Source organism: Chelonia mydas, chromosome 2 (assembly GCF_015237465.2).
Source record: "Chelonia mydas isolate rCheMyd1 chromosome 2, rCheMyd1.pri.v2, whole genome shotgun sequence".
Classification (NCBI taxonomy): Eukaryota; Metazoa; Chordata; order Testudines; family Cheloniidae; genus Chelonia; species Chelonia mydas.
Genome location: NC_057850.1, coordinates 82,948,655 through 82,972,481, shown reverse-complemented (window position 1 = coordinate 82,972,481; position 23,827 = coordinate 82,948,655). Strand labels below are relative to the sequence as shown.

At 41.6% G+C, this 23,827-nt stretch overlaps 1 protein-coding gene across 4 annotated transcripts in view; it reads left to right on the top strand.

Annotated features, from left to right (window-relative positions):
• Positions 1-23,827, top strand: part of MYOM1 (myomesin 1) — a 108,767-nt gene that overhangs the window by 49,178 nt on the left and 35,762 nt on the right. For 2 of the 4 annotated variants that reach the window (XM_043538795.1, XM_037892795.2), the window contains exons 13-22: positions 3,292-3,348; positions 3,859-3,983; positions 5,803-5,986; positions 6,669-6,843; positions 9,244-9,365; positions 10,344-10,670; positions 13,865-14,061; positions 15,941-16,067; positions 16,889-17,073; positions 18,120-18,234. In XM_043538795.1, coding sequence (XP_043394730.1) covers positions 3,292-3,348; positions 3,859-3,983; positions 5,803-5,986; positions 6,669-6,843; positions 9,244-9,365; positions 10,344-10,670; positions 13,865-14,061; positions 15,941-16,067; positions 16,889-17,073; positions 18,120-18,234 — 1,614 coding nt within the window. The remainder of the gene's footprint in view (positions 1-3,291; positions 3,349-3,858; positions 3,984-5,802; positions 5,987-6,668; positions 6,844-9,243; positions 9,366-10,343; positions 10,671-13,864; positions 14,062-15,940; positions 16,068-16,888; positions 17,074-18,119; positions 18,235-23,827) is intronic. The other 2 variants (XM_037892796.2, XM_043538796.1) reach the window with 2 other exon arrangements.

The following is a 23,827-nucleotide window of genomic DNA, read 5'->3' as shown; positions in this document are numbered from 1 at the left end:
CCACCTTTCAGGTAGTTAAAAGCAGCTATCAAATCCCCCCTCATTCTTCTCTTCCGTAGACTAAACAATCCCAGTTCCCTCAGCCTCTCCTCATAAGTCATGTGTTCCAGTCCCCTAATCATTTTTGTTGCCCTTCGCTAGACTCTCTCCAATTTCTCCACATCCTTCTTCTAGTGTGGGGCCCAAAACTGGACACAATACTCCATATGAGGCCTCACCAATGTCGAATAGAGGGAAACGACCACGTCCCTCGATGTGCTGGCAATGCCCCTACTTATACACCCCAAAATGCCATTGGCCTTCTTGGCAACAAGGGCACACTGTTGACTCATATCCAGCTTCTCGTCCACTGTCACCCCTAGGTCATTCTCTGCAGAACTGCTGCCTAGCCATTCGGTCCCTAGTCTGTAGCGGTGCGTTGGATTCTTCCGTCCTAAGTGCAGGACTCTGCACTTGTCCTTGTTGAACCTCATCAGATTTCTTTTGGCCCAATCCTCCAATCTGTCTAGGTCCCTCTGTATCCTATCCTTACCCTCCAGCGTATCTACCACTCCTCCCAGTTTAGTGTCATCCGCAAACTTGCTGAGGGTACAATCCACACCATCCTCCAGATCATTAATGAAGATATTGAACAAAACCGGCCCCAGGACCGACCCTTGGGGCACTCCGCTAGATACCGGCTGCCACCTAGACATGGAGCCATTGATCACTACCCGTTGAGCCCAACAATCTAGCCAACTTTCTACCCACCTTGTAGTGCATCCATCCAGCCCACACTTCTTTAACTTGCTGACAAGAATACTGTGGGAGACCGTGTCAAAAGCCTTGCTAAAGTAGAGGAATAACACGTCCACTGCTTTCCCTTCATCCACAGAACCAGTTATCTCATCATAGAAGGCAATTAGATTAGTCAGGCATGACTTTCCCTTGGTGAATCTATGCTGACTGTTCCTGATCACTTTCCTCTCATCTAAGTGCTTCAGAATTGATTCCTTGAGGACATGCTCCATGATTTTTCCGGGGACTGAGGTGAAGCTGACCGGCCTGTAGTTCCCAGGATCATCCTTCTTCCCTTTTTTAAAGATGGGCACTACATTAGCCTTTTTCCAATCTTCCGGGACTTCCCCCGATCGCCATGAGTTTTCAAAGATAATGGACAATGGCTCAGCAATCACATCCGCCAATTCCTTTAGCACTCTCGGATGCAACGCATCCGGCCCCATGGACTTGTGCACGTCCAGCTTTTCTAAATAGTCCCGAACCACTTCTACCTTCACAGAGGGCTGGCCACCTCCTCCCCATGCTGTGCTGCCCAGTGCAGTAGTCTGGGAGCTGACCTTGTTCGTGAAGACAGAGGCAAAAAAAGCATTGAGTTCATTAGCTTTTTCCACATCCTCTGTCACTAGGTTGCCTCCCTCATTTAGTAAGGGGCCCACACTTTCCTTGGCTTTCTTCTTATTGCCAACATACCTGAAGAAACCCTTCTTGTTACTCTTAACATCCCTCGCTAGCTGCAACTCCAGGTGTGATTTAGCCTTCCTGATTCCATTCCTACATGCCCGAGCAATATTTATATACTCATCCCTGGTCATTTGTCCAACCTTCCACTTCTTGTAAGCCTCTTTTTTGTGTTTAAGATCAGCAAGGATTTCACTGTTAAGCCAAGCTGGTCGCCTGCCATATTTACTATTCTTTCTACACATAGGGATGGTTTGTCCCTGTAACCTGAATAAGGATTCTTTAAAATACAGCCAGCTCACCTGGACTCCTTTCCCCCTCATGTTATTCTCCCAGGGGATCTTGCCCATCAATTCCCTGAGGGAGTCAAAGTCTGCTTTTCTGAAGTCCAGGGTCCATATTCTGCTGCTTTCCTTTCTTCCTTGTGTCAGGATCCTGAACTCGACCATCTCATGGTCACTGCCTCCCAGGTTCCCATCCACTTTTGCTTCCCCTACTAGTTCTTTCCGGTTTGTGAGCAGCAGGTCAAGAAGAGCGCCGCCCCTAGTTGGTTCCTCCAGCACTTGCACCAGGAAATTGTCCCCTACAGTTTCCAAAAACTTCCTGGATTGTCTGTGCACCGCTGTATTGCTCTCCCAGCAGATATCAGGATAATTGAAGTCGCCCATGAGAACCAGGGCATGCAATCTAGTAGCTTCTGCGACTTGCCGGAAGAAAGCCTCGTCCACCTCATCCCCCTGGTCCGGTGGTCTATAGCAGACTCCCACCACGACATCACCCTTGTTGCTCAGGCTTCTAAACTTAATCCAGAGACTCTCAGGTTTTTCTGCAGTTTCATACTTGAGCTCTGAGCAGTCATACAACCTGGGACTTGGGAGGCATTGTTCTATTGTTTTCTTGCTGGGGAGTGTGGAAAGGCAAGACTTGAAATGAGTGAGGAGCTTGTCCATGAGTAGGAAGCCAGGTCTACATAATATACTCCCCTCCTCTTTGTTGTCTCTCCCCTTCCTCACCTCCATGCTTCCCCTTGCTTAGTCTGTCTTACTCCTGGATGATCTTCTCTTCAATCCCCTTCTTTTCTTCCCTCCCTTCTGCCTTTCATGGCCCTGACAGCAATTCAGAAAAGTAATTCAGCAGATCTGACTTTCATCTGTGAGGAGATTTGCTACTCCAAGGTGAAAGTGCATTGAGCAGTTTAATAGTCTAACAGGCAGAACAATGGACTGGACTGGCATGAGAAAATCTGGGAGGCTTTCCCAGTTCCTGGGTCAATCTAAAACCATTGCAGGATTTCTGCCAGTTAGAATAAAATGTCTTCAACCAGTCCATCTGCTGGATAATGGACTCAAGCTTTTGATCTGGCCTTCTGTTAATATTGTCCATTTTCATTATTGAAACCTTGCTGGCACAGTTTAGTTTTCTTGGTACAAATAAAGGAGGCTTACAGTTCTGCTAATGGATTGCAGTGCACTACCAGATGTGTCCAGGATTTCTTAAATACTATGTGTATGGTTTTGTTGTTGGTTTTTAAACTGACATTTGAATAATTACTCTAAAATCATTTTTTAAAAGTTTTGTCCAGAACGTTCAATATCTTAGATGGAGATTACATAAATCTCATGTAATTCCAACCATTTGCTCTGAATAATAAATGAAAGAAAAGGAGTACTTGTGGCACCTTAGAGACCAACACATTTATTTGAGCATAAGCTTTCGTGAGCTACAGTTCACTTCATCGGATACTCTGAAATAATAAATGAGTTACTTTTTCATTATTTTCAAAACAGTTTCTGATCTGTCTCACTCCTATGATAACTCCACTCTCTATTTCAGGTCATCCTTCTGCTCCCTGGACAGGACAGATTATTGTCACTGAGGAAGAACCTGCAGGTAAACACGTACCTTCTCTTAAAAAGGTCTGACGTGATGCTGATTGAAGTCAGTGGAAAGACTCTCACTGACTTCAATGGGCTTTGGATCAGGCCCAAAGTCCTTTACAGTTAAAATCTCTGTAGCTTAAAATACCTCTGAATTTAGCTGTCATGATTTATGTTCTTCAGGTCCAAATAAATAAACATGAAAACAATTTACGCAAATTCAGAAATGGTATTTAGATATTTTTAACTCTGCTATTTTTTAAAGAAATCAGACTCCAAAACAGTGGGATCTGCATGAGATACTTGATGTATGCTTTCATCAGGATAATCATTCAGAAATTCAAGTAAGTCAGTGCACATTTTGAGGAATTTTAAAAATCACTCAGCTTTGAAATTGTCTGACCTGACAGAAATAAATCTATTGATATTTTCTCAGGAGCGCCTGGGGGCAGGGCGAGGGACTCGGCTAGCCTACCTACCTGATTCAAACATAAACTTCCTTCTCTTCTGTCATGTTCTACAGAGGGTGTTGTTCCTGGCCCGCCTTCAGACCTCAATGTTATTGAAGCCACCAAGAACTATGTTGTGCTCAGCTGGAAACCCCCTGGAGAACGGGGTCATGAGGGTGTCATGTACTTTGTGGAAAAGGTAAAATCGCGGAATCAAAGTAAAGTGAAGTGTCTTCTTCTTCTTAAAAGTTTGCTCTGCCATCTTGTCTAATCTTCCCAAGCTACTTTACACTGAGACCTTCAGACTATTGTCTTTTCCATATTCAAAGAGCAAAACATGTGCACTCAGTCTAGATGACTTTTACTGTTGATTTAAGGAAAACCGCAGAGAAAAAAAGAACAAAGATAAAATCTCCACTAAAGTTAAAGCAGAGTGTGCCTCTCGCTTGAACTACATCATGGGCTCACCTTCTAGCAGATAGACTTTCTACATAAGGGTGCAGTATAGGGAAAGCAGAATCATACAGATACCACACCTGTGTAAATAAGGCTAGTCTTGTGGGAGGTCTGGGTTCACACTGTGGCTGGAGATGTTCCTCAAGAGGGCCATTTGGCATCAACTCTTCTTTTCCTTTTTCATCTGTATCCTCATATTCATCTTCTATAATAACATTTTCATTGACTACTTCTTCAAGCTGATAACAAGCACAACACATTTCTTTTGCAGTCATACACAATCATCAGTCTTAATTTTAGTGCCCTCTCTTTTTTTAATCTTTATGTTGTACCTGCTGGCCAATGTAATTCTTAATTTTCTCCCCTTTTAGCTCTTCCAGGTCGGTTGCTTCTCCCCCAAACCCTTCCGACAATGCTTGTTTTCCCTACTTTGTTCCCTTACTGGTCTAGGCGTAAACTCATGGGAGACATACCTTGTGGGTTCTCTACTCTGTGTTGTTTCTCATTCAGCTTGTGAAATCTGGTAAATCAAATCTAATTAGCAAAGTACATTTAAAGAATGATGAATTTTCTGTACAGCGGACTGTGGTATACATGACAGAAGAAAATCTGCAACACAGCGTGGCAGGGTTCTCCCTCCATTTTTCACCTTCGTGCCCTTTAAGTGTCTGCACAAGAAAGTGTTGTGCTAGCCCATTGAATACAGGGTGACAGGCAGCAGATGTGATGTGTGATACCGATGTTTTTCTGAGGAATATTTGAAATTCCTCAAACAAATTGAGAACCTTTAGGTAATCCACATGGAGAGAACATATTCTTTATTTTCTCAATAATATTGGCAGCAGAAGTGTTCATCATATGCAGTACTTCTGGCCACCTGGAACAAGCATCAGCCACAAATACAATGCACTTGCTTTTTTTTTTCCCCCCTAAAAAGTCAAGGCCAGATGGTGGCTGATCATGACCTAGTACGTAGGGGAAGGGAGAAAGTGCAAGGAACCACCTCTACTTTGCAGCCCCTAACAGCAGCCTCCAACAATCACATTCTCTGCATTTAGAAGAAAGCAGGGACTGCACATTGCTAGTGCATTCTGTACTGCAGTCCACCCTCAAAGGATGCTCTGGAGTGGCCATGGAGCTCCAAGAAGCACTGTGGTGATGTTACTGCTTTGCCCCTCTGATGGTACTGGAGTCCTTTCTGGGAAAGATGCTTCTTTTCCCCTCCTGAAAATTCTACAGCCAGAGCAAGGACTGGAGCACTGGATATGATGCAGAATTGGTCCTAGCAGTGGCAGTACTTCCTACACACAAAGAATTCTAGGATGTATCAGCTATGACATAGTGAAAACAGGAAGCCTCTAGGAATAGGTGATCACTTGGAGAACTCATGAGGTGGGAAGTCTATTTATTCATTCTGAGGCCTGGCCAAGAAGAATGTAGCTCCCCATCTTCCATAATAGCTGTGGGGTTGGCAGTCAGATGGAACTTCTTGGCAGTCTAGATTGTCTACTAAGTTCTGTGCATTGAATAGCCCTAATGGCTGTTTCTTGTTTTGAATGCAGTGTATTGCAGGCACAGAGAACTGGCAGAGAGTGAACACTGAAATCCCTGTAAAGTCTCCTCGCTTTGCTGTTTTTGACTTGGCTGAAGGGAAATCTTATCGTTTCCGTGTTCGCTGTTGTAATTCCGCTGGCGTTGGTGAGCCCTCAGAAGCAACTGAAGCTACTGTGGTGGGTGACAAACTTGGTAAGTGTATAGTCAGACATATTATCCTGTGTCTGTGGCTACCCTTTAAGAGCATCCAGTAATTATTTTGCTTGAAGCAGACACATGGATGCTCCATAACTGACACAACTGTGAACGGTAGACAGTGATTTGTTCTTTTTTTTTATTGTTCATTCTGACTTGAATTGCGGATCCTTTTGTATATATTGAGGTGGCAGATGCTGACCAAAGGCATCAATGACTTCAAATAATCATGCAAATAACTGCAAAGACCACAAATAATAATAAAAAATGGGCAATTTTTTTGGATAAAAAATGTTTTATTTCATTTGAAATTTTTCACAGAAAAGAATTTCCAAATTTGACCAGCCCTAGTTGTTTTTATTTTATCAAATTTTGCAATCTAAAACAAAACTAAATCTTATACTTCTAAAGTTGATACAGGGACTTCTTCTTGTGGAGGAAAATCCAAGATAGTAGCCACAATAGAGTAACCTTGGCTACTTTAGAAGCTTTAAAAGTTGAGGGCTGAATTCTACTCAGAGTTACACTAGTGGAAATCTGGAGTACAGAAACTCAGATGAAGTCACTGGAGTTGCTTGGATTCACACTTTCATAATCAAGAGCACAATGTTATCCTTATTTTTATGTTGGTAAATTTTACCCTTATTAGTTACTAATTTATTTTTGTTTGTTCCCCCAGATATTCCCAAAGTCCCTGGCCGTATTATACCAACCAGGAATACAGATACTTCAGTGGTTGTCACTTGGACAGAATCTAAAGATGCCAAGGAGTTGGTTGGGTATTACATAGAAGCAAGCATAGCTGGATCTGGCCATTGGGAACCAAGCAATAACAATCCAGTGAAAGGCACAAGGTAGTGGATATAAAAACATGGAAGGCAGGTTTGCTGGTCCCCAAGCATGGCAAGTTTGTTTGCTGGTTTACATACTTTATGGCTATAACAATAATAGTAGTACTAGTATTGTGGTAGCAAACTAAGGTCTGAATCAAGATTGGGGCCACATTGCACTCGGTGCTATACAAACATATATTAAATCATGGTCTCTGACCCCAAGAAACTTACAATCTAATTTTAATTCAGAGGCAACAAGTAAGTGTAACTAACAAAAAGGGAAGTGGCAGCAAGCAAGGCAAGAACAAGAGTAACAAATAGGCTAGCTATTGTACAATAGTACAAAATAGTAAGATGAAGAATGAGTGATCTTGCAAACTTAGAAAACTAGATTGCATAATGTTAGGGAGCAAAGCTCTCCATTTTGAAGGGCAATGGTAAATATTTCTAGAACTGTATAACTAATATGACACCAGAATGTGTCTGCTTTCCCTCCAACTGCCCTTTCTGTCACTGATGTTTCACTTTCATCATCAAAGAGACTCATGAGCCCATTAGAAAATTTCATGCTACATTGCAAATGTACTAATTCCTTTCATACAGAACTCACATCCTTTATTCATACTAAATTCATTCTGTCAATCAATGAAGTTACTCCAGATTTACACCTTCATAAATTAAACCAAAATTTGGCTCAATAGGAATTTTGCCTGTGTAAGAATCTAAGAATCAGGCCCTTAATTAGCAAATTCTGATCTGGTTACACTGCTGTAAATCCAGAGAAATTCCATTGAATTCAAAGGAGTTATTGAATATTTATGTTGTAATTGAAAGCCAGGTCTGGATTATTATGACTTATAATAGTACCTGATTAACATTGCTAACTTTACAATCATTAGCCACCATGATAGAGAATTATTATTAGAGTGTCTAGGTTCCAGTCAGCATTGAGGTGCCTTCGTTGTATTGAGGACTTTAGAGAGACAGAGTAAAAGATGTTCCCTGCCATGAAGTGCTTACAACCAATGCTATTTATTATCCTATAGTGTAATGAAGATGTTGCATGGGTAAAAATGTACATCAACCTTCTGTCCACTACTGACTCCTCTATTTAAACGTTAAGGAGGTTACTGTGTGATGTTTAGAAGCAAGAAATTGAAGTTGAAATTCTGACATCTTTTTTCCGCTCTTATTCTCTATATTTACTGTAACTTCCATGGTTTATTGTAATTTTTCAAGTATGGCTGAAGACAAATTATAGCAGAAACTCATACTAACCACATAACGTTACACCTAGCATTATAAGCATGGCACTGAAGCAGACATAGGTCTAGGTCCTACAAATCTTTGTGATGTACCCGTTGGAAAGTACAAGCGTGAGCAGAGGCTACGTGTGGGTGCAGTTAAGGCCTGGTCTACACTGGGGGTGGGTGGGGGCAAGCTAAGTCTGTCTAAGTTACGCAACTTCAGCTACGAAAATAGCGTAGCTGAAGTCGACATACTTAGAGCTACTTACCGTGGTGTCTTCACTGTGGTGGGTCAACTGCTGCAGCTTCCCCATCGACTCCACCTATACTTATCACTCGGGTGGAGTACTGGAGTCGACGGGAGAGTGCTCAGCAGTCAATTTATCGCGTCTTCGCTAGACGCGATTAATCGACCCCCGCTGGATTGATCGCTCGGGAGGTAAGTGTAGACATGCCCTTATGAGCAGAAGGAAGCTACCCCCTGACACAGCAACTCCCATGCTCTCATGAGCTCATGGAAAAAAGTGTTAGGTGATGGTAGAGAATGGGCATGTCTCAGGAGACATGAGTGCGATCCTTGTTATGCAAATGAGGTGCTTAGCTGTGCCCTTTGTTCTTTGACCTTTCTCCTGCTAGTAGGCAGAGATAATTGATTGCTTACTGAGAAGTGCTCCTTATCCTGCCCATCACATTATACCTTGTACTTATCCCTGCCCTGCCATCTATACCTGGGCTGTGCAAGATCAATCCCATAGGATTGGGTTAATATGGCAAGTAAATGTATATTTCATTTTTAAAAGGAGAAATTATCATTAACTTCTTCACAAAAAGCAACATGCTCATTTTATTTTTCCATATTTCACCTCTGTTTGCACATTTCCATAAGCCTCACTTTTATGAGACAGAACCCTTAAATTAGCATAAGAACTGCTCACATACAGATCGGTTTGACAGTCATTTCCAGACATTACTATTGAAACATACCGATTTGCTTCCTTGAAATAGAATTTCATATCAGCCTTCCTGCTGATATCCAAGTCTCCTTTGTATGTTGTCTCACTGCAATACAGATACTACGGGGTGAAATCCTGGCCCCACTCAGGTCAATGGCAAACTCCCATTCACTACAGCGGGGTAGGGGTTTTCTAAGTGTTCCTTTACTGTTTTGCTTTAGATTCATTTGCCATGGACTCCTCACTGGTGAGAACTACATTTTCCGAGTCAGAGCTGTTAATGCGGCTGGACTCAGTGAATATTCACAGGAATCAGAGGCTATTGAAGTCAAAGCAGCCATTGGTAAGCTATGTTCCATTGCCATGGTCAATAGTAAACAAAAATTTGAATGATTCCAGAAAGTTTTTTTCAGCAATTATTTGTAACTAATTATATTGTTTTACAGTATTGTCCACAGATAATGATTTTTCCCATTGGTCATATCATGTGTAATGCTTCACAGCCATACTTTTGCAGTCACTCAGTCACTGCGCACGTGTAGATTGTTCATCTTCACCATCCAGGCTTCCTCAGATGTTATTCATGAACCACTGTATGAAAACGCTGTTAAGTTCACGTCATAGTTCACTGAAAAATGGAATGCCAGTCTAATTTCATAGTGTGATATAAATCACCTCTAATACACATCATCCTGCGTAAAGTCAGTTCCTATATCTAACGGCTTGATTTATTTTCATACCTGAACCTACTAATAATGCTGTCGTTCTCTTCTGTAAACCTCCTAAAACCCTGTGCATCTGCCATACTGTTGATGAGCTATTTCTGAATTGCCACTGCCTGAACTAACATAAGGAGACTAATGAACTCACTGAACCAGAATAAATTGTATGTTTTCAACATTCTAACTCTATTTGTATCAAACTGACATACCTCCCAACCTCAGAAGACAAGTGTGGCACAGAGGCACTTCTAAAGATGAGCTGAAACGATCATAGATATGGTTTAAAGGGTCTAATCTTAAAAGAAGTGTGGCAAGTGACAATCACTTTACTTCTATTAGCTTTCCAGATTATGGACTGTCACATCTGTGCTGTAAAATATATACCATTAAAAAAAGAGTTACTTGTAATGAGAAGGTTGGGAGGTACTCTATGCTTTTCACATTTCTCGTGAGTCGAAACATATCATAACGTCTGCAAAATTCATGTTTGTTCATATCCTGCCTGTGTTCTTTGTGGCCATTTCTTCATTCTGTTGAATAAATGAAGAAAAAGGAATGATGTCTAATTCAAAATGTCTGTTATTTTCTGGCAATTACAGGGGGAGGATTGCTTCATGGTGTGTGTCCTGAACTGAGTGGTAAAGCTGGTGGACTAACAGACTACACTACCTCCTGGGAAGGCATGCATGAGTCCTTCCAGCCTATCTTTGACACAGATGCTTTGCTAAAATGCAATGCTAAATTTAACAGACACGTGCTACCCAGTAGCTCTGATAAACTGGGGAGTACAGGAGTCAGTGAAGTAAGAGAAACGGTTAAGAATGTTCCTACACCTTCACCACAGAAGGGAGCTGCTAAGCAGGCAAGTAAGACTCAACCTGGGGATCCTTTGGCATTGGAGAAAATGAAAGAGAAGGAAGATATAGGTGAGAGCTCATAAACAGATTTCACCATTTCAGCACATTCGTCTCAGACAATTTTCATCTCTTATCATCCAAGTCACAATGGACATTCTCACCGATGATGCATCTTCCATCAGATGCATTTACATACTCAGCTTTTCATTAAGGGTCATTATGGATGGAATGGTATGGGGGACCATTTCCCATACATTGTGTCTGTTGACAGCAAAACATTTAAAATCATTTACTAATTTAATAGCTTGCTTTACTTTACTTTATATATTACACTTATGTATCCAAAAATATCATGACTTCTAAATCACTTTGGTGGTATTTCTGGGGATAGCAACAAAGCTTGTATTCGCAAAAGAAAAGGAGTACTTGTGGCACCTTAGAGACTAACAAAGTACTCCTTTTCTTTTGCGAATACAGACTAACACGGCTGCTACTCTGAAAGCTTGTATTGCATAGTCAGAGGGATTTTTAACACCTGCCAGCAGTTCATTCTCTATAAGGAGTGTGGATATTCAGACTCTAGATTATATACAAAGGAAACAAAATCCCGTGAGTTAATTGTTACATGTGTAACCCTTCTGCCCGTCAGAGTTGGCAGCAACAAGGGCCGGGTTCAGTATCTAGGGGTTCCATTCCAATAACACAATGCAAAACCGGCTCGAGCCCCCACCCAGTGACCTGGGGCAAATATATACCACCCCCGCTGGGTGCCTCCAAGAGGCAATACCTCCCCTCTCGCAAGCACAGAGTCTGAGTGTAGCAAAAAGCCTTTTAATAACAGAGAGAAACAATGTGGCATTATGTTGGGGAAACACCACCAACAAGATTCATAACACAACCCATGAGCAAAAACCCACCCCAAGCAAATTGGGGCATGCCCTTTCCCTTTGGTTCTTGAGTCCAGCAACCCCAAATCACCCAAAGTCCTAAAAGTCCAATGACCCAAAAGTCTCTGTCCCTGGTCAGGGCAGCCCCAGAGTTCAAAAGTTTATCTGCAGAGCTTTACCTCCCAACCTGGGTGGAGATGGGGGGCGGGGGTATGGGGCACCTTACATGATCTGAAGCTGACCACCCCGCAGCTCCATAGGGCTTCACTCTGCTCCGCTCCACCAGCCACCCCACAAACTGCTTCGCTTAGCTCCGCGGCCCACGAGCAGCTCCTGCTGTCCCATGAACTGCTCCACAATATATCTTCAAGCTCCCCCACTACTTAACACAACACTCAGTGATTTCAGCTCTTAGTCAGTTCAGCTCTTTTGTGAATTCAGCTTGTAGTAGGGGAGCCTCAGTGGTGGTGCACCATTAACCCAAAGTGAGCTCAGCAGCCTTTAACTAGACTCCTAATGGAATCAAAATTAGTTCTGATATTCCACAGTGGAGAGAGGAGGAAGTGCAATTAGCATGTAAGGCCCTCACCAGGGGGCCCATGCCACCAAGTATTAACACCTGTTCCCAGCCTTTCTCAATTCACAGAGTTTTGGAACCCATGACCCTTGCCTAGCGAGTGCTACTTAGTTGATGGCGAGTCCCTCCATCATAACAAAAGGCCAAGTACAGTTCCAAGCAGAGTTCCCATAATCAGGGTAATAACAATTTATTCTTCCTGCCCCAATAACAGAGACACCGGGGACCATTTGGGCAGCTATGGCCTCATTCTAGGCGGGGTGGGTGTGCCTATGCAAATGAGATCAGCCCCTGAAGTTCTTTTCCACAATTTGCCACACCTCACCACCAGGTGTCAGGGTGGAGCTCATCCTGACTCTGCTTACACGTGATAGTGAGTAGGAACACCTCTGCTGTTTTTAGATATATTGAGTTCCTTTGTGGATTTATGCTTAGACTTCTTATACTTTAAGGCATAGTGCTAGTGAATATTATATATTGTATTTGTCAGTTGACAGTAATAGTTTAATGGAGAAAACCCATCAAGTTTGTAAGTGCACATACAGCAGTTATATGCAGCCAACACTTTAGCATTCACCATACTTAAGGACACGTGGCTAGATCTTCAGCTGGTATAAACTGGTTACTTCAGTAGAGCTATGCTGACACCAGCTGATATAGTCTGTTAAACAGGACAATAAGAAAACAGGGGAAATTACTGTAATATGTACACAATTAGACTTTTCTTATACATCATCCAGCAATACATGCCCATCGTTGTGGTATCTGAGCACCTGTCTAAATGTATACCTACATACAGTTGAATACACTTCAGCAACAGCTTCCTGCACAATATATTAAATTAAATGTAGTTAATTATTGATAGTTATCCTTGATTTCAAAGGCAATAGGTTTTTTTTCTGCAGGTTTTCTTTACTAATTAAAATAAAGTTTTTGCTGACTGGATGATGTGTTATTCTGAAAGAACATTCAGCAGATGAGGTCCTTCTAAATTCTGAGCTACATCCAAAGTGAGACTAAGAGTTCCTAAGTATTGCCAACAGCTGACCAGTGGTAAATACTCTGTGTACAAATATTCCACCGGGATGTATGTAGGATATATTGTAAGGAAGTGGGTGCAGTTGTTGGACTGAAGTTTCATGCTTTCTACGTTGGTTTAAAAAAAAAATTGTGCTCCAGATATTTTTAAAGTAAGCTCCAGAAACAGGCCTCTTCTATTTCTGATCATACAGCTGCGTCTATGACTGCGCTTTCCTTCAGTAAGGTAAGTTTACCCAAAGGGTGCAATGATATCATTATAACATTAAGACACCAAAAATGAGGAAGTAGGTGGTGCTGCATTACCTCTGTTCTCATCAGGGAAGCGTGGGGTAAAAAAAGGAACTAAAGAAAAAATTGAGTGTGGGAAAAAGTTGGTTTCAGCAAAAGAAAACAAATCATTGCATCTCCAAAATTTTGCAAGTCTGCTATGGTGTTAGTTTTAGTTTTTCATCTTTCACTGTATTGAAAATGAAATCTGCTCACTTATATGAGAGCTGCAGTTGCGACACACACTTTCACTGTGTATCAGCTTGTTTCTCAAATATCAAACACTGCTGTATAGCTAATGCTTATGTAGCTTAGTTTTTTATTGGGCTTATGGAGGCCTTCATCCTGCATTCCTTACACCAGCAAAATTTCCATTGACTACAAATGGAGATTTTCCTGACTAAGAAGTACAAGATGAGAAAGCCAGACAAATGCTCGATTGACTAGTAGAAGGATTACTGCCTACTCATATTATGTTCATGTTGACACAGCTGCCCCATCTCCACCTTATGACATCACTGTACTTGAAAGTGTTCATGACTCAATGGTGCTAGGATGGAAACAGCCCAAAATCATTGGCGGAGCTGAAATTACTGGCTACTATGTGAACTATCGTGAAGTGATTGATGGAGTTCCTGGAAAATGGAACGAGGCCAACATTAAACCAATTAGTGAGAGGGCCTACAGGGTAAGAGGTTAATTTTCATATTGCTGAGCATGCATCAGAAGTATATATGTAACAAGACAGATTAGGAAAAACAGCTTCTAACTAATTGTTTCCAGTGGATTGGGATGTTTATGTCAGAGATACTCCATAGTAAACAAATGTAGTCTAATATTTTCTTGGTTTGCTCATTCTTTAATGCCACAGATATAATAAGAGTTATGCTGTCCTTTTTTGGAAGTATTTGGGTTCCTTGATAAAATGGTGCTATATAAGTGAAAAAGTATTACTCTATTAAATGTGACTCAGAAACCTGGTCTACAATTTAATAGAGGGTATTCAACCTTTTAAAAGCTGTTTCATGTCTTAGATGGTTAATATGTTGCTCACAAAGATTTGTGATTCTATATCAGGTGTGTATTAGGATGAAAAGTAAAACAACGTATTCTTCTAGTCCTTTGCTTCTTGTCAGTGTTTATTTCTAAAGCACGATAAGAATCACCAGTTAACACGTCTCAGATGCAGAGGGTTTGTATATAAATGTTTAGTGCCATCCCCTGCCCTCTGCTTTGTGGGTGGGAGTAGAGTAGGGTATGCTTTTTCCTATGGCTGTGTCTACACTACACACTTTGAGCGCTAAAACTTTAGTCGTTCAGGGGTGTGAAGAAACACACCCCTGAGCGACAGTTTTAGTGCCGAAAAGCGCCCGTATAGACAGTGCTCCCGGCGCTAACACTACCATCCCTCGTTGTTTTTTATCGCCGGGAGAGCTCTCCCGTGGCGGTAAAGCCTGACTACGCTGCCCGTTTCACAGTGCTGCCGCGGCTGCGCTGTAACGTGGGCAGCGTAGACATACCCTGAGTGTACTCCTCAATCTACACACTTAGCTACTGAACGAGCTACTTTCAGCCTGACACCCATCACCATAGTATCTAAGAACTCATGTCACCAATAGAAGCTACACGTGCCCAGCATCTTTGAAAATGAGGCCATTTTCACACTTAATAGAGTACTAGGGGGTTGAGCCACTCCTGTGCTGACTGGCTGTGGCCTAAAGAAGTCATGATCTGCGGCTCGATCCTGATCCAGCTTGCAAGTATGCTACCATCTGCAGCACATAATTGTCATGAGTGCATACAGCTGCTTTTTAAATGAGTTCCGGCGTACACCTCATTGCAGGGACAGCTCCTACGTCAGCAGGCTGAATTATGTTATTAACGCGTGGCTGGTGACACTCTGCTCCCTACCTACCTAGCACAATGTCTAACAGTAAAGATAGGTTGGGGTTTTTTGTTTGTTTGTTTTATTACAGTTTATGCACATTTAGAAAATTCATAGGCTAGGTCTACACTACAGACCTATATTGGTATAACGATGTCACTCAGCGGTGTGAAAAATCCACCCCCCCGAGCGATGTAGTTATACCAACCTAACCCCCTGGGTAGACAGCCCTATGTTGATGGGAGAGCTTCTCCCCCGACATAGCTTCCCCCTCTGGGGGTGGATTAACTATGCTGATGGGAGAAGCTCTCCTGTCAGGTGTTGTAGTGTCTTCACTAAAGACCTAGAACAGTGCAACTGCACCACTGTAGTGCTGTACACAAAGACAAGCCCATAGTCTCAAACCTTTCTCAGTTTGCTCAGAAGTGGCTGTTTATAGAAGGTATTGGCCAGACACCAGTGCACAAAGGTAGCTTTTGTGGTGCCTTTTCTTTCCTAAATCTTTGAAAAGAAATGAAAGTATACATAACTGATTTTTAATATTGCTTTCACCTGTTCATTTTACAGGCTTTATAAAGAGGATTTGTATCCTCGAGTTTTCATATGTGACATAGTCATCAGTGCAACCTCCTCCTACAACTTTAAAGCAAGGTTAATGGGTATAGTTTTATTAATCCTGCAGATTCACAATTTGAAGGAAAACATGGTGTACCAATTCCAAGTGGCTGCTGCTAACCTAGCTGGGGTCGGCACTCCCTCCCCCCCTACTCGATCCTTCAAATGTGAAGAATGGACCATTGCTGTTCCAGGTAAAAATCTAAACAGAACATCAAAGCTCAACATCATTGAGTGGAGAATACTAAACCCACACTCTACACAAAATGAGAGAGGAATGCTGCTGTCTAGAACAGTGTTCTGTTCTTATTCTCAGCAGGATGCATCCTGAGGTCTGCCATGGGTTTGCTGCTACACCTGCTGTGTGCTCTCAGTTCCAATAGAAATCAATGGAAGTAAAGTTGCTCAGCACATAAGGCTTGACTCTCCACTGCTTTGCAGAGTCATTTGCACCTGTGCAAAGTGGGTGTTAAACATTGCTCTTCTGATTTGATAGCATTGAATACCCACATTGCAGCTAATTGTTTATTTCTTTTCTATTTAATAGGTTCCTATACTACATCTATGCCTGGTGTAAATGTCTACACAAGGTGCAAGGCAGTGAAGAAACAGGCCCTTTAGCCCTGTCCTGAACATGTCCGTTCAGGGCCAGATCCAATACACACTAAAGTTAATGAAAAGACTCCCATTGACGTCAATGGGCATTAGATCAGGCTCTCAACAAATGAATGAGTTTAATAATTAACTTCTCTCCCTGTCATTTGATGAGACTGGTCATTTATGTTTGATTGAGACATTGTAGGATAGAAAAAAGGGAAATTGGATCATTTTGGGAGCTAGTTCATTTTTGGGACTGTATAAGTTCACAGGTACAATGAAGTTGTATCTACTTACGCCCACTCTGAATTTAGTCCACAGTCTTTTTGAGATGGTACATTTTTCATTTGTTTTATGCAATGGCCTGCTTGTGGCTTTATTTAATGCACAAGATTTCAACTTTTTTTCTATCCTTTAGGACCACCCCATGATCTCTTATACACTGAAGTTAGAAAAGACTCTTTGGTTTTACTGTGGAAACCACCAGTTTATATTGGCCGCAGTCCCGTAACTGGTTACTATGTTGATGTGAAGGAAACAGAAGCAACAGACGAACATTGGAGGAGTGTCAATGAGAAGCCAATTGCAAATAAATTCTTAAAGGTAATCCGTTTTGGAACCAAATTCAATTACACCAGTGCAACTTCTGTGAAGTCAGTTCTAGGTATGCCATTCTATTTTGGTAGTGCTTCCTTACAGTTTTAGCTTATCAAGCTATGTTGTGCCCTCAGTTACACCCATGTAATGCTAGCAGAGTCACGTAGGGGTTTAACTTGGAAGAAAATTTGTCCCAGTAAGTCTAAAAATAAAAGACTGCACTACCAAAGTGAAATGGCGTTCCTAAAACAGTGTTATAACACAGATGTAGCCTCTGTATTTCCTGACTCAAAGGTGAACACAAGTGGCAAATCACTGAGGTGTGTGCTGTGAAAATATGACAGGATGGCTGCTTTTAACATAATATACCCTGTCATCTAATTTTTTGTGAGTTTGTAATTTAGATCGCTATGCTATTATGGTACATAATTTCATGGTGCAATTTCTAAATATAAGATTAACTGTGTCTTGATTCTAAACATTCTTCCAGGAGTGTACAAATGTATACATACATTTGAAATTTGTATATTTCAAAGGTCATTTAAAAAAAACCCTCACTTTAAAATGTGATCTTTGCTTGTGTATTTTTAAAGGGACATTGGAATGTAGTGTAGCCTCAAACTGGATGTTAAAATCATTATAATCCAATAGAGAATGACCTCCAGATTCTAAATATCTATGGTTTGAATTATCCACTCTGACTACAATTTTTTTTAAAAGCCAGAATTGACCTGCAGTATTTTTGGTCTGCAGCTGCAGAGGCAGATAGACTGCACAAGAGTTAAAAACATCCTGTTCCCAGAAATGTGCTAACATCATTGATGACACCATCAAAAATGCTGGCTAGACACAAGTAGCAAACAAAAATAAGTGACAGTCACGTTAGCCTGGATGGGAGGGACATGAGGAAAGTGGAAGTTGCCAAGAGGAAAAGGAGAAAAACAAGAGAGGAAGTTAAATTATTGTTAAGCCTCCAAACTAGTGTTATAGATATGGAAGAGTAAAATGAACTACTCAGTAGTGTACCTTGCTTCTCCATTTGCTTGTTCTAGGTCAGTGGCCTAAAGGAAGGTGTCAGCTATCTGTTCCGGGTGCGAGCAACAAATCAAGCTGGTGTCGGGAAACCTTCTGATACCACTGACCCTGTCATAGCAGAAACACGACCAGGTTCGTTTGTTGTTTTGCATCTGCATTAATACAGGTTCATATTTATCAGACATGCTCATAAGCAGAGAATACACACAAAGGAACTGAACCCATCTGTCCTTCAATGTATTACCAATGCACCAACCCCTTTTCCTATAAATGATATCAGTTGAGTGTGACTCTTTACCTCCTTTACAAAATAAATTTTCTGAAAACGCTTGGATGCCCATACCATACATACACACAAATACTGGAACACACAAATATGGTAAAATAATATTTGTATGCAAAAGCAGATAAATACATAAATAGAGGGTCCAGTTGTTCCCCTAGATCAGTGCATGGAGTGTAACTTCCACACTTAGGTTTTACTCTTCCCCAGATAGAAGGGAGATCAGCTGCAGCTGCCACTGCAGCTCGTATCCCTTCAGTCCCTTGACTCACAGAGAGTACCTGGGGAGGAGACAGGCTGTGAATGGGCCAAGGAGAATGTTCTTTTTCTCCCTTGACACCAGCAGTAAATCCTTCCACAAGTTAACACAGACACCATCTGTGCTGTGGAGACTACCTTTACATGGAGATCCCAGGGCAGCTGCTAACTGGAGAAATGCTTTCAGCATGGCTCCACTGAATCCACAATGCTAGAAAGGTGTGGAGAGAAACAGGGAATCCAAGAATCAGTGTGGAGGCACAGAATCCCCACACAGCTGGACCCAGAACTCCAGTGGATCCATGGGTTTCATATAGGTATCTGAGTATCTGTGGTTTTGGACTCTGGACCCCTGCTATTTCCACAGGGGACATAGCCCTTAATAAAACAGAAGAACATGAAGGAATCCCTGTGAGCTTCATATAGCTTTCCTCCCTCCAGACCCTTTCCATTGGTATTTCCATAGGAAGAGGCGTTGGGCCCACAGATTTTTAATCTACTCATAGGAGGTAGTACTGTTGTTAGAACTGACACACAATATATGAAACTAATAAAAACAAACACAAAAGTAAAACATCTAAGACTCTGAGGCTCATGCAGGTATATTTTTTGTGCTGTAAACAAAAAGATACAAGATGAAAAATGTACCCCCAAAATCTCCTTTAGATACATAATTAGTAACAATTTAGTATAAGATAAACACATCTAAGGCTGCAGCCTAGTTCTAGGAGCTCCTTGACCCATTGGGACTTTTTGCCAGTCACCAATGAGAGTAGGATAGGGCCTGTAGGATATGTCTACCCTTCAATAAAACATCCCATGTCAGCTGAGTCGGGCTTGTGGGGCTCAGGCTATGGGGCTATAAAACAGCAGTGTAGATGTTTGGGCTCACACTTGGAGCCCCGATTTTGGGATCCCATGAGCGGGGAGGGTTCCAGAGCCCAGGCTCCAGTTAGTGCCTGATGTCTATTCTGCAACTTTAGAGCCCCACAGCCTGAGCCCTGTGGTCCCAAGTCAGTTGACATGGACCGGCTGTGGGTGTTTTATTGAAGTGTAGACCTACCCATAGAGTCCTATTGTTCTGACATTGGGTTATTCACAATGAAAACAGAAAAACTCATGAAATCAGAATCAGATGAACATTTGCCCCAAAGTTTCCGCTTCCCTTTGAGGATTAATGCTTAGCCTTCAGACTGATAACACAAGCTTGTCATGCAATAGCAACCCCCACACATATCAAATAAGGGACATTTCATATAATTTCAGTTCCAACAGAATGAGAATATAAACAGTCATTCAGAGCTGGGGATACTTTTTTACCACCTGCAAAGAGATTTAGCCATGTAACTCCCATTAAGATCTATGACAGCTGCAGTAAAGTGTGTGTCTAGAGTCATAGGGCCAAACTCAGCAGAGAACGCCCACAGCCCTTAACTGCAGAGCTGCACCCTGGCTGTTACCCATATAGGACTCTTGTCTCAAGATTTCATTATTGCTCAGGGGCACAGAGCTGGGGTCGGATTCCAAGTCCACAAAGTAGGAGAGTCAAGATTTGGCCCAACAAAGTTCTCAGGGAAGCTCAGGGCCAATTTATCTTGTAGTGACTTTGTTGTTGACCCATACTTTTAGCTCAGATCTGTAAATATGGTCTCTGCCAAACTACACTTCTTATGAAGGGTTAAGAAAAGACAAAACAAATCCCTCAAAAAGGCAAAAATCTGGTTAAAAATGCTTTCTCACTCAAACCATACAAATCTCAGGCATGATCATGACATTTTTAAAAACTGGTCTCAGATCTTCTGGAAAGGTAGTTTCCTAACTAATGTTGGCATTATTAAGATCGTGGATAGATGCAAAATGTTATTTTGGTCACATAAGTCTGGAGGATTCCTGCATTTTGCAAATAGAATTGCAATGTTACTTTTGATGAATAAGTCAGAAATATCAGCGGGAGAGCAAGATCTCTAACCCAAGAGGAATAGAAACTTAAATAAATATACTGAAAGGAATTATTTCCGTCAGTAGGACTGGAGGCAATCTCCTGTTTCTAGCATGTGTGGGTAATATGGTCAAATATTTTGTATTTTTTGTTTCTATTTGCCAACTATGTACACTTTTTCCTTATAATATTTTAAAAGATAAAATAAAATAAAACAAAACAATTGGCCCAAACAAACAGCGAAACCCCCAAACAAACCTATATCTTTAGCTATAACTTAGTCTTGATTTCATCAAAGTGATTTCATTGTGTGTTTTCTCCACAGAAAATCCCAGGGCTCTGAGGAGTATGCTTTAACCCTTTTTCAAATCCCATTGTGCCAGCCCCTAGCTCTGGTGCTGCTCGCTGCAAAGCAGAATTAGGTCCCGATCCTGCAAAATCATCTGTGTGGGCAGACCATTGCACCTGCATGAAGCACCATTAACTATAGTAGGACTCTGCCCAGACATAAAGGTCTACCCACAGGTATCAGATTGCAGGATCAGGGCCTTAAATCTCACCTATGTCTCCAGCTGAGGATTCTCCTTATGTAGAGCCAACACAGGGGCATATTGGAAGAGTGGCTTTTAGATGAGGTCTGAATGCTAGCATCTAGAGTGCTGCTGTGCTCTGGCAATCTTCAGCTGCTGGAACAACTATTTGCGAGCTGTTGCAGATAGGAGTAACTTAGAACAGGCTGCTCCAAGTTACACCAGAACTGGGGATCGAGTGAGGGTGAACTGACCCACAGGCAACCCCAGGATCAAGGGCGCATAGAAGTAGCATAAAGTTGCTATTTCTCCCATACCACCTCAGTCCCTACAATAAGCCCAGCTTTGCGAGACTCAAGAACTGAGCCCACTGTGGCAGTACATTTCTGCTGTTTCACCCTAGTCACACGCTATTATTCAGCCCAGTCATTGCAGCTGATCAATGGGCAATTTCCAACTGGACAGAAAGATTGTTGGCTGCATTGAGAGCTTTAAAGCCAAGTTTCAGAAATTTAATTAAAGTGCCCTGTTCAGCCATTCCTCTGTCCAGCTCAATTTGAAATGATTTCAGATACTCTAATCTTTCCAAATTGCCCACCTTATCAACAAGTTCAGTGTAATGAAACTCTCAGAGAAATGGGGATAATTAATGTTTGATATCAGAGTCTCTGTCTTTATTATAATCCAGGTATTTTTTCCCCTATGGGGCCTTTAACTGAGACTCAAAATGAGATGTTGAAACCACCATGCTATTAGGACAAGGGAAATTTGCCTGATATTGTTATGTCTACCTCTCCAATTTCTTTTTGGAGATTTGGTGAATACCTCTGATAGATAAAAAGAAAAGGAGTACTTGTGGCACCTTAGAGACTAACCAATTTATTTGAGCATAAGCTTTCGTGAGCTACAAGCTTATGCTCAAATAAATTCGTTAGTCTCTAAGGTGCCACAAGTCCTCCTTTTCTTTTTGCGAATACAGACTAACACGGCTGTTACTCTGAAATCTGATAGATAAGACCAATAATCTAGAAACATGCTTTAGTTTCTTAGTGACCTGTTTAAGTATTTATGGAGGAGATGGTATGATGGGATAACATGATTTGGCAGTTAATTGATCTTTAACTATTCATGGTAAATAGGCCCAATGGCCTGTGATGGGATGTTAGATGGGGTGGGATCTGAGTTACTACAGAGAATTCTTTCCTGGGTATCGGGCTGGTGAATCTTGCCCCCATGCTCAGGGTTTAGCTGATCGCCGTATTTGGGGTTGGGAAGGAATTTTCCTCCAGGGCAGATTGGAAGAGGCCCTGGAGGGTTTTTGCCTTCCTCTGTAGCATGGGGCACGGATTCTCTGCACCTGGAGGATCCTTTGCTGGAGGATTCTCTGCACCTTGAAGTCTTTAAACCATGATTTGAGGACTTCAGTAGCTCAGATATAGGTGAGAGGTTTGTTGCAGGAGTGGGTGAGCGAGATTCTGTGGCCTGCATTGTGCAGGAGGTCAGACTAGATGATCATAATGGTCCCTTCTGACCTTAATGTCTATGAGTCTATTTATGGTAGAGGTAAAGCAAAATGAGAAAAAATTAACTCATAAAAATGCACCCTGAGTTGTATAAACACCACCGTTGCCAGATATAAATGCTGAGCGGTAGAATTAATATATAGTGAACGCAAGCTAATGAAGTGTCAAGCATATTGCCTTTTGAATCACACTTATAGCAGAATTTTTGCACGTTACCTACACTTTCATCAGAAGATTCATACGCTAACAATCTGCAGTGGAAACAAACACTAATGACATGTCAAATGGTGAATTTCCATATAGTGGTTTACATTGGTAAATTTACAAACATGTTACTGCCCAGTAAGAGATACGTAGACCTCAGACTACATTTATCATTCACAGGTACTTTACATGTATTTCTGAACTGCATATTGCATTACAGAAAGGGCTGTAAATGTAAATGATAAATGATAATACTGGTATAGCAACAAATATTGATCTCTCCTTTTATTAAACATTTATGGCAAGCTATAAGCAATAAGACAGTCAGTTACATGTTCACAAGCTACTTCATTACAAAGGAATGTGCTGCTTCTCACAGTAGTGGAGAAGCCATGTATAGTATTAGGACTGTGGGAACATGACTCAAGAAATGTGCTGGAAATAAAGCATTTATTACTCATTTATTACTAATTTCTGGATATTCTGATGGATTTTTGTGAATGAGGCCCTTTTCTTTAAGATATAACATTTTAGGGGGAAAGTGTGTCATTGACATTTTAGGCAGTTCAAGATACTCTCAAACTGAATATTATAACATCAGAGGCCTTTTTAAAGTATAAGGTCCAGTTCAGTTCAGAGCTGTGCAAAAACACAATGGATATTCTCCAAGTCCCCTTGAATGAACAATGCTTCCAGTGACGACACCAAACAAGTTGTTAGAGAAAAATTGCCTCCATATTTGACACAGGGGTAAAGAGCCAACTCTGCACCCATTTAGAAAATGCAGTTCTCTTGGCTGCACAGGTATGCATGAAGAACAGATCCTAGGTATATTCTGGCCCTGGACTTGTTATTCCCCATTCAGTGTCCTTCCAGTGCATGCTGGATGGCCTTACCCTTACCAGGGCCTGCAGGAGTAGCAGGCAGTATTCAAAACCAGCTCTTGGTTTGAACCAAGGCGTTGTACTTGGCTGCCCAATCACAAATA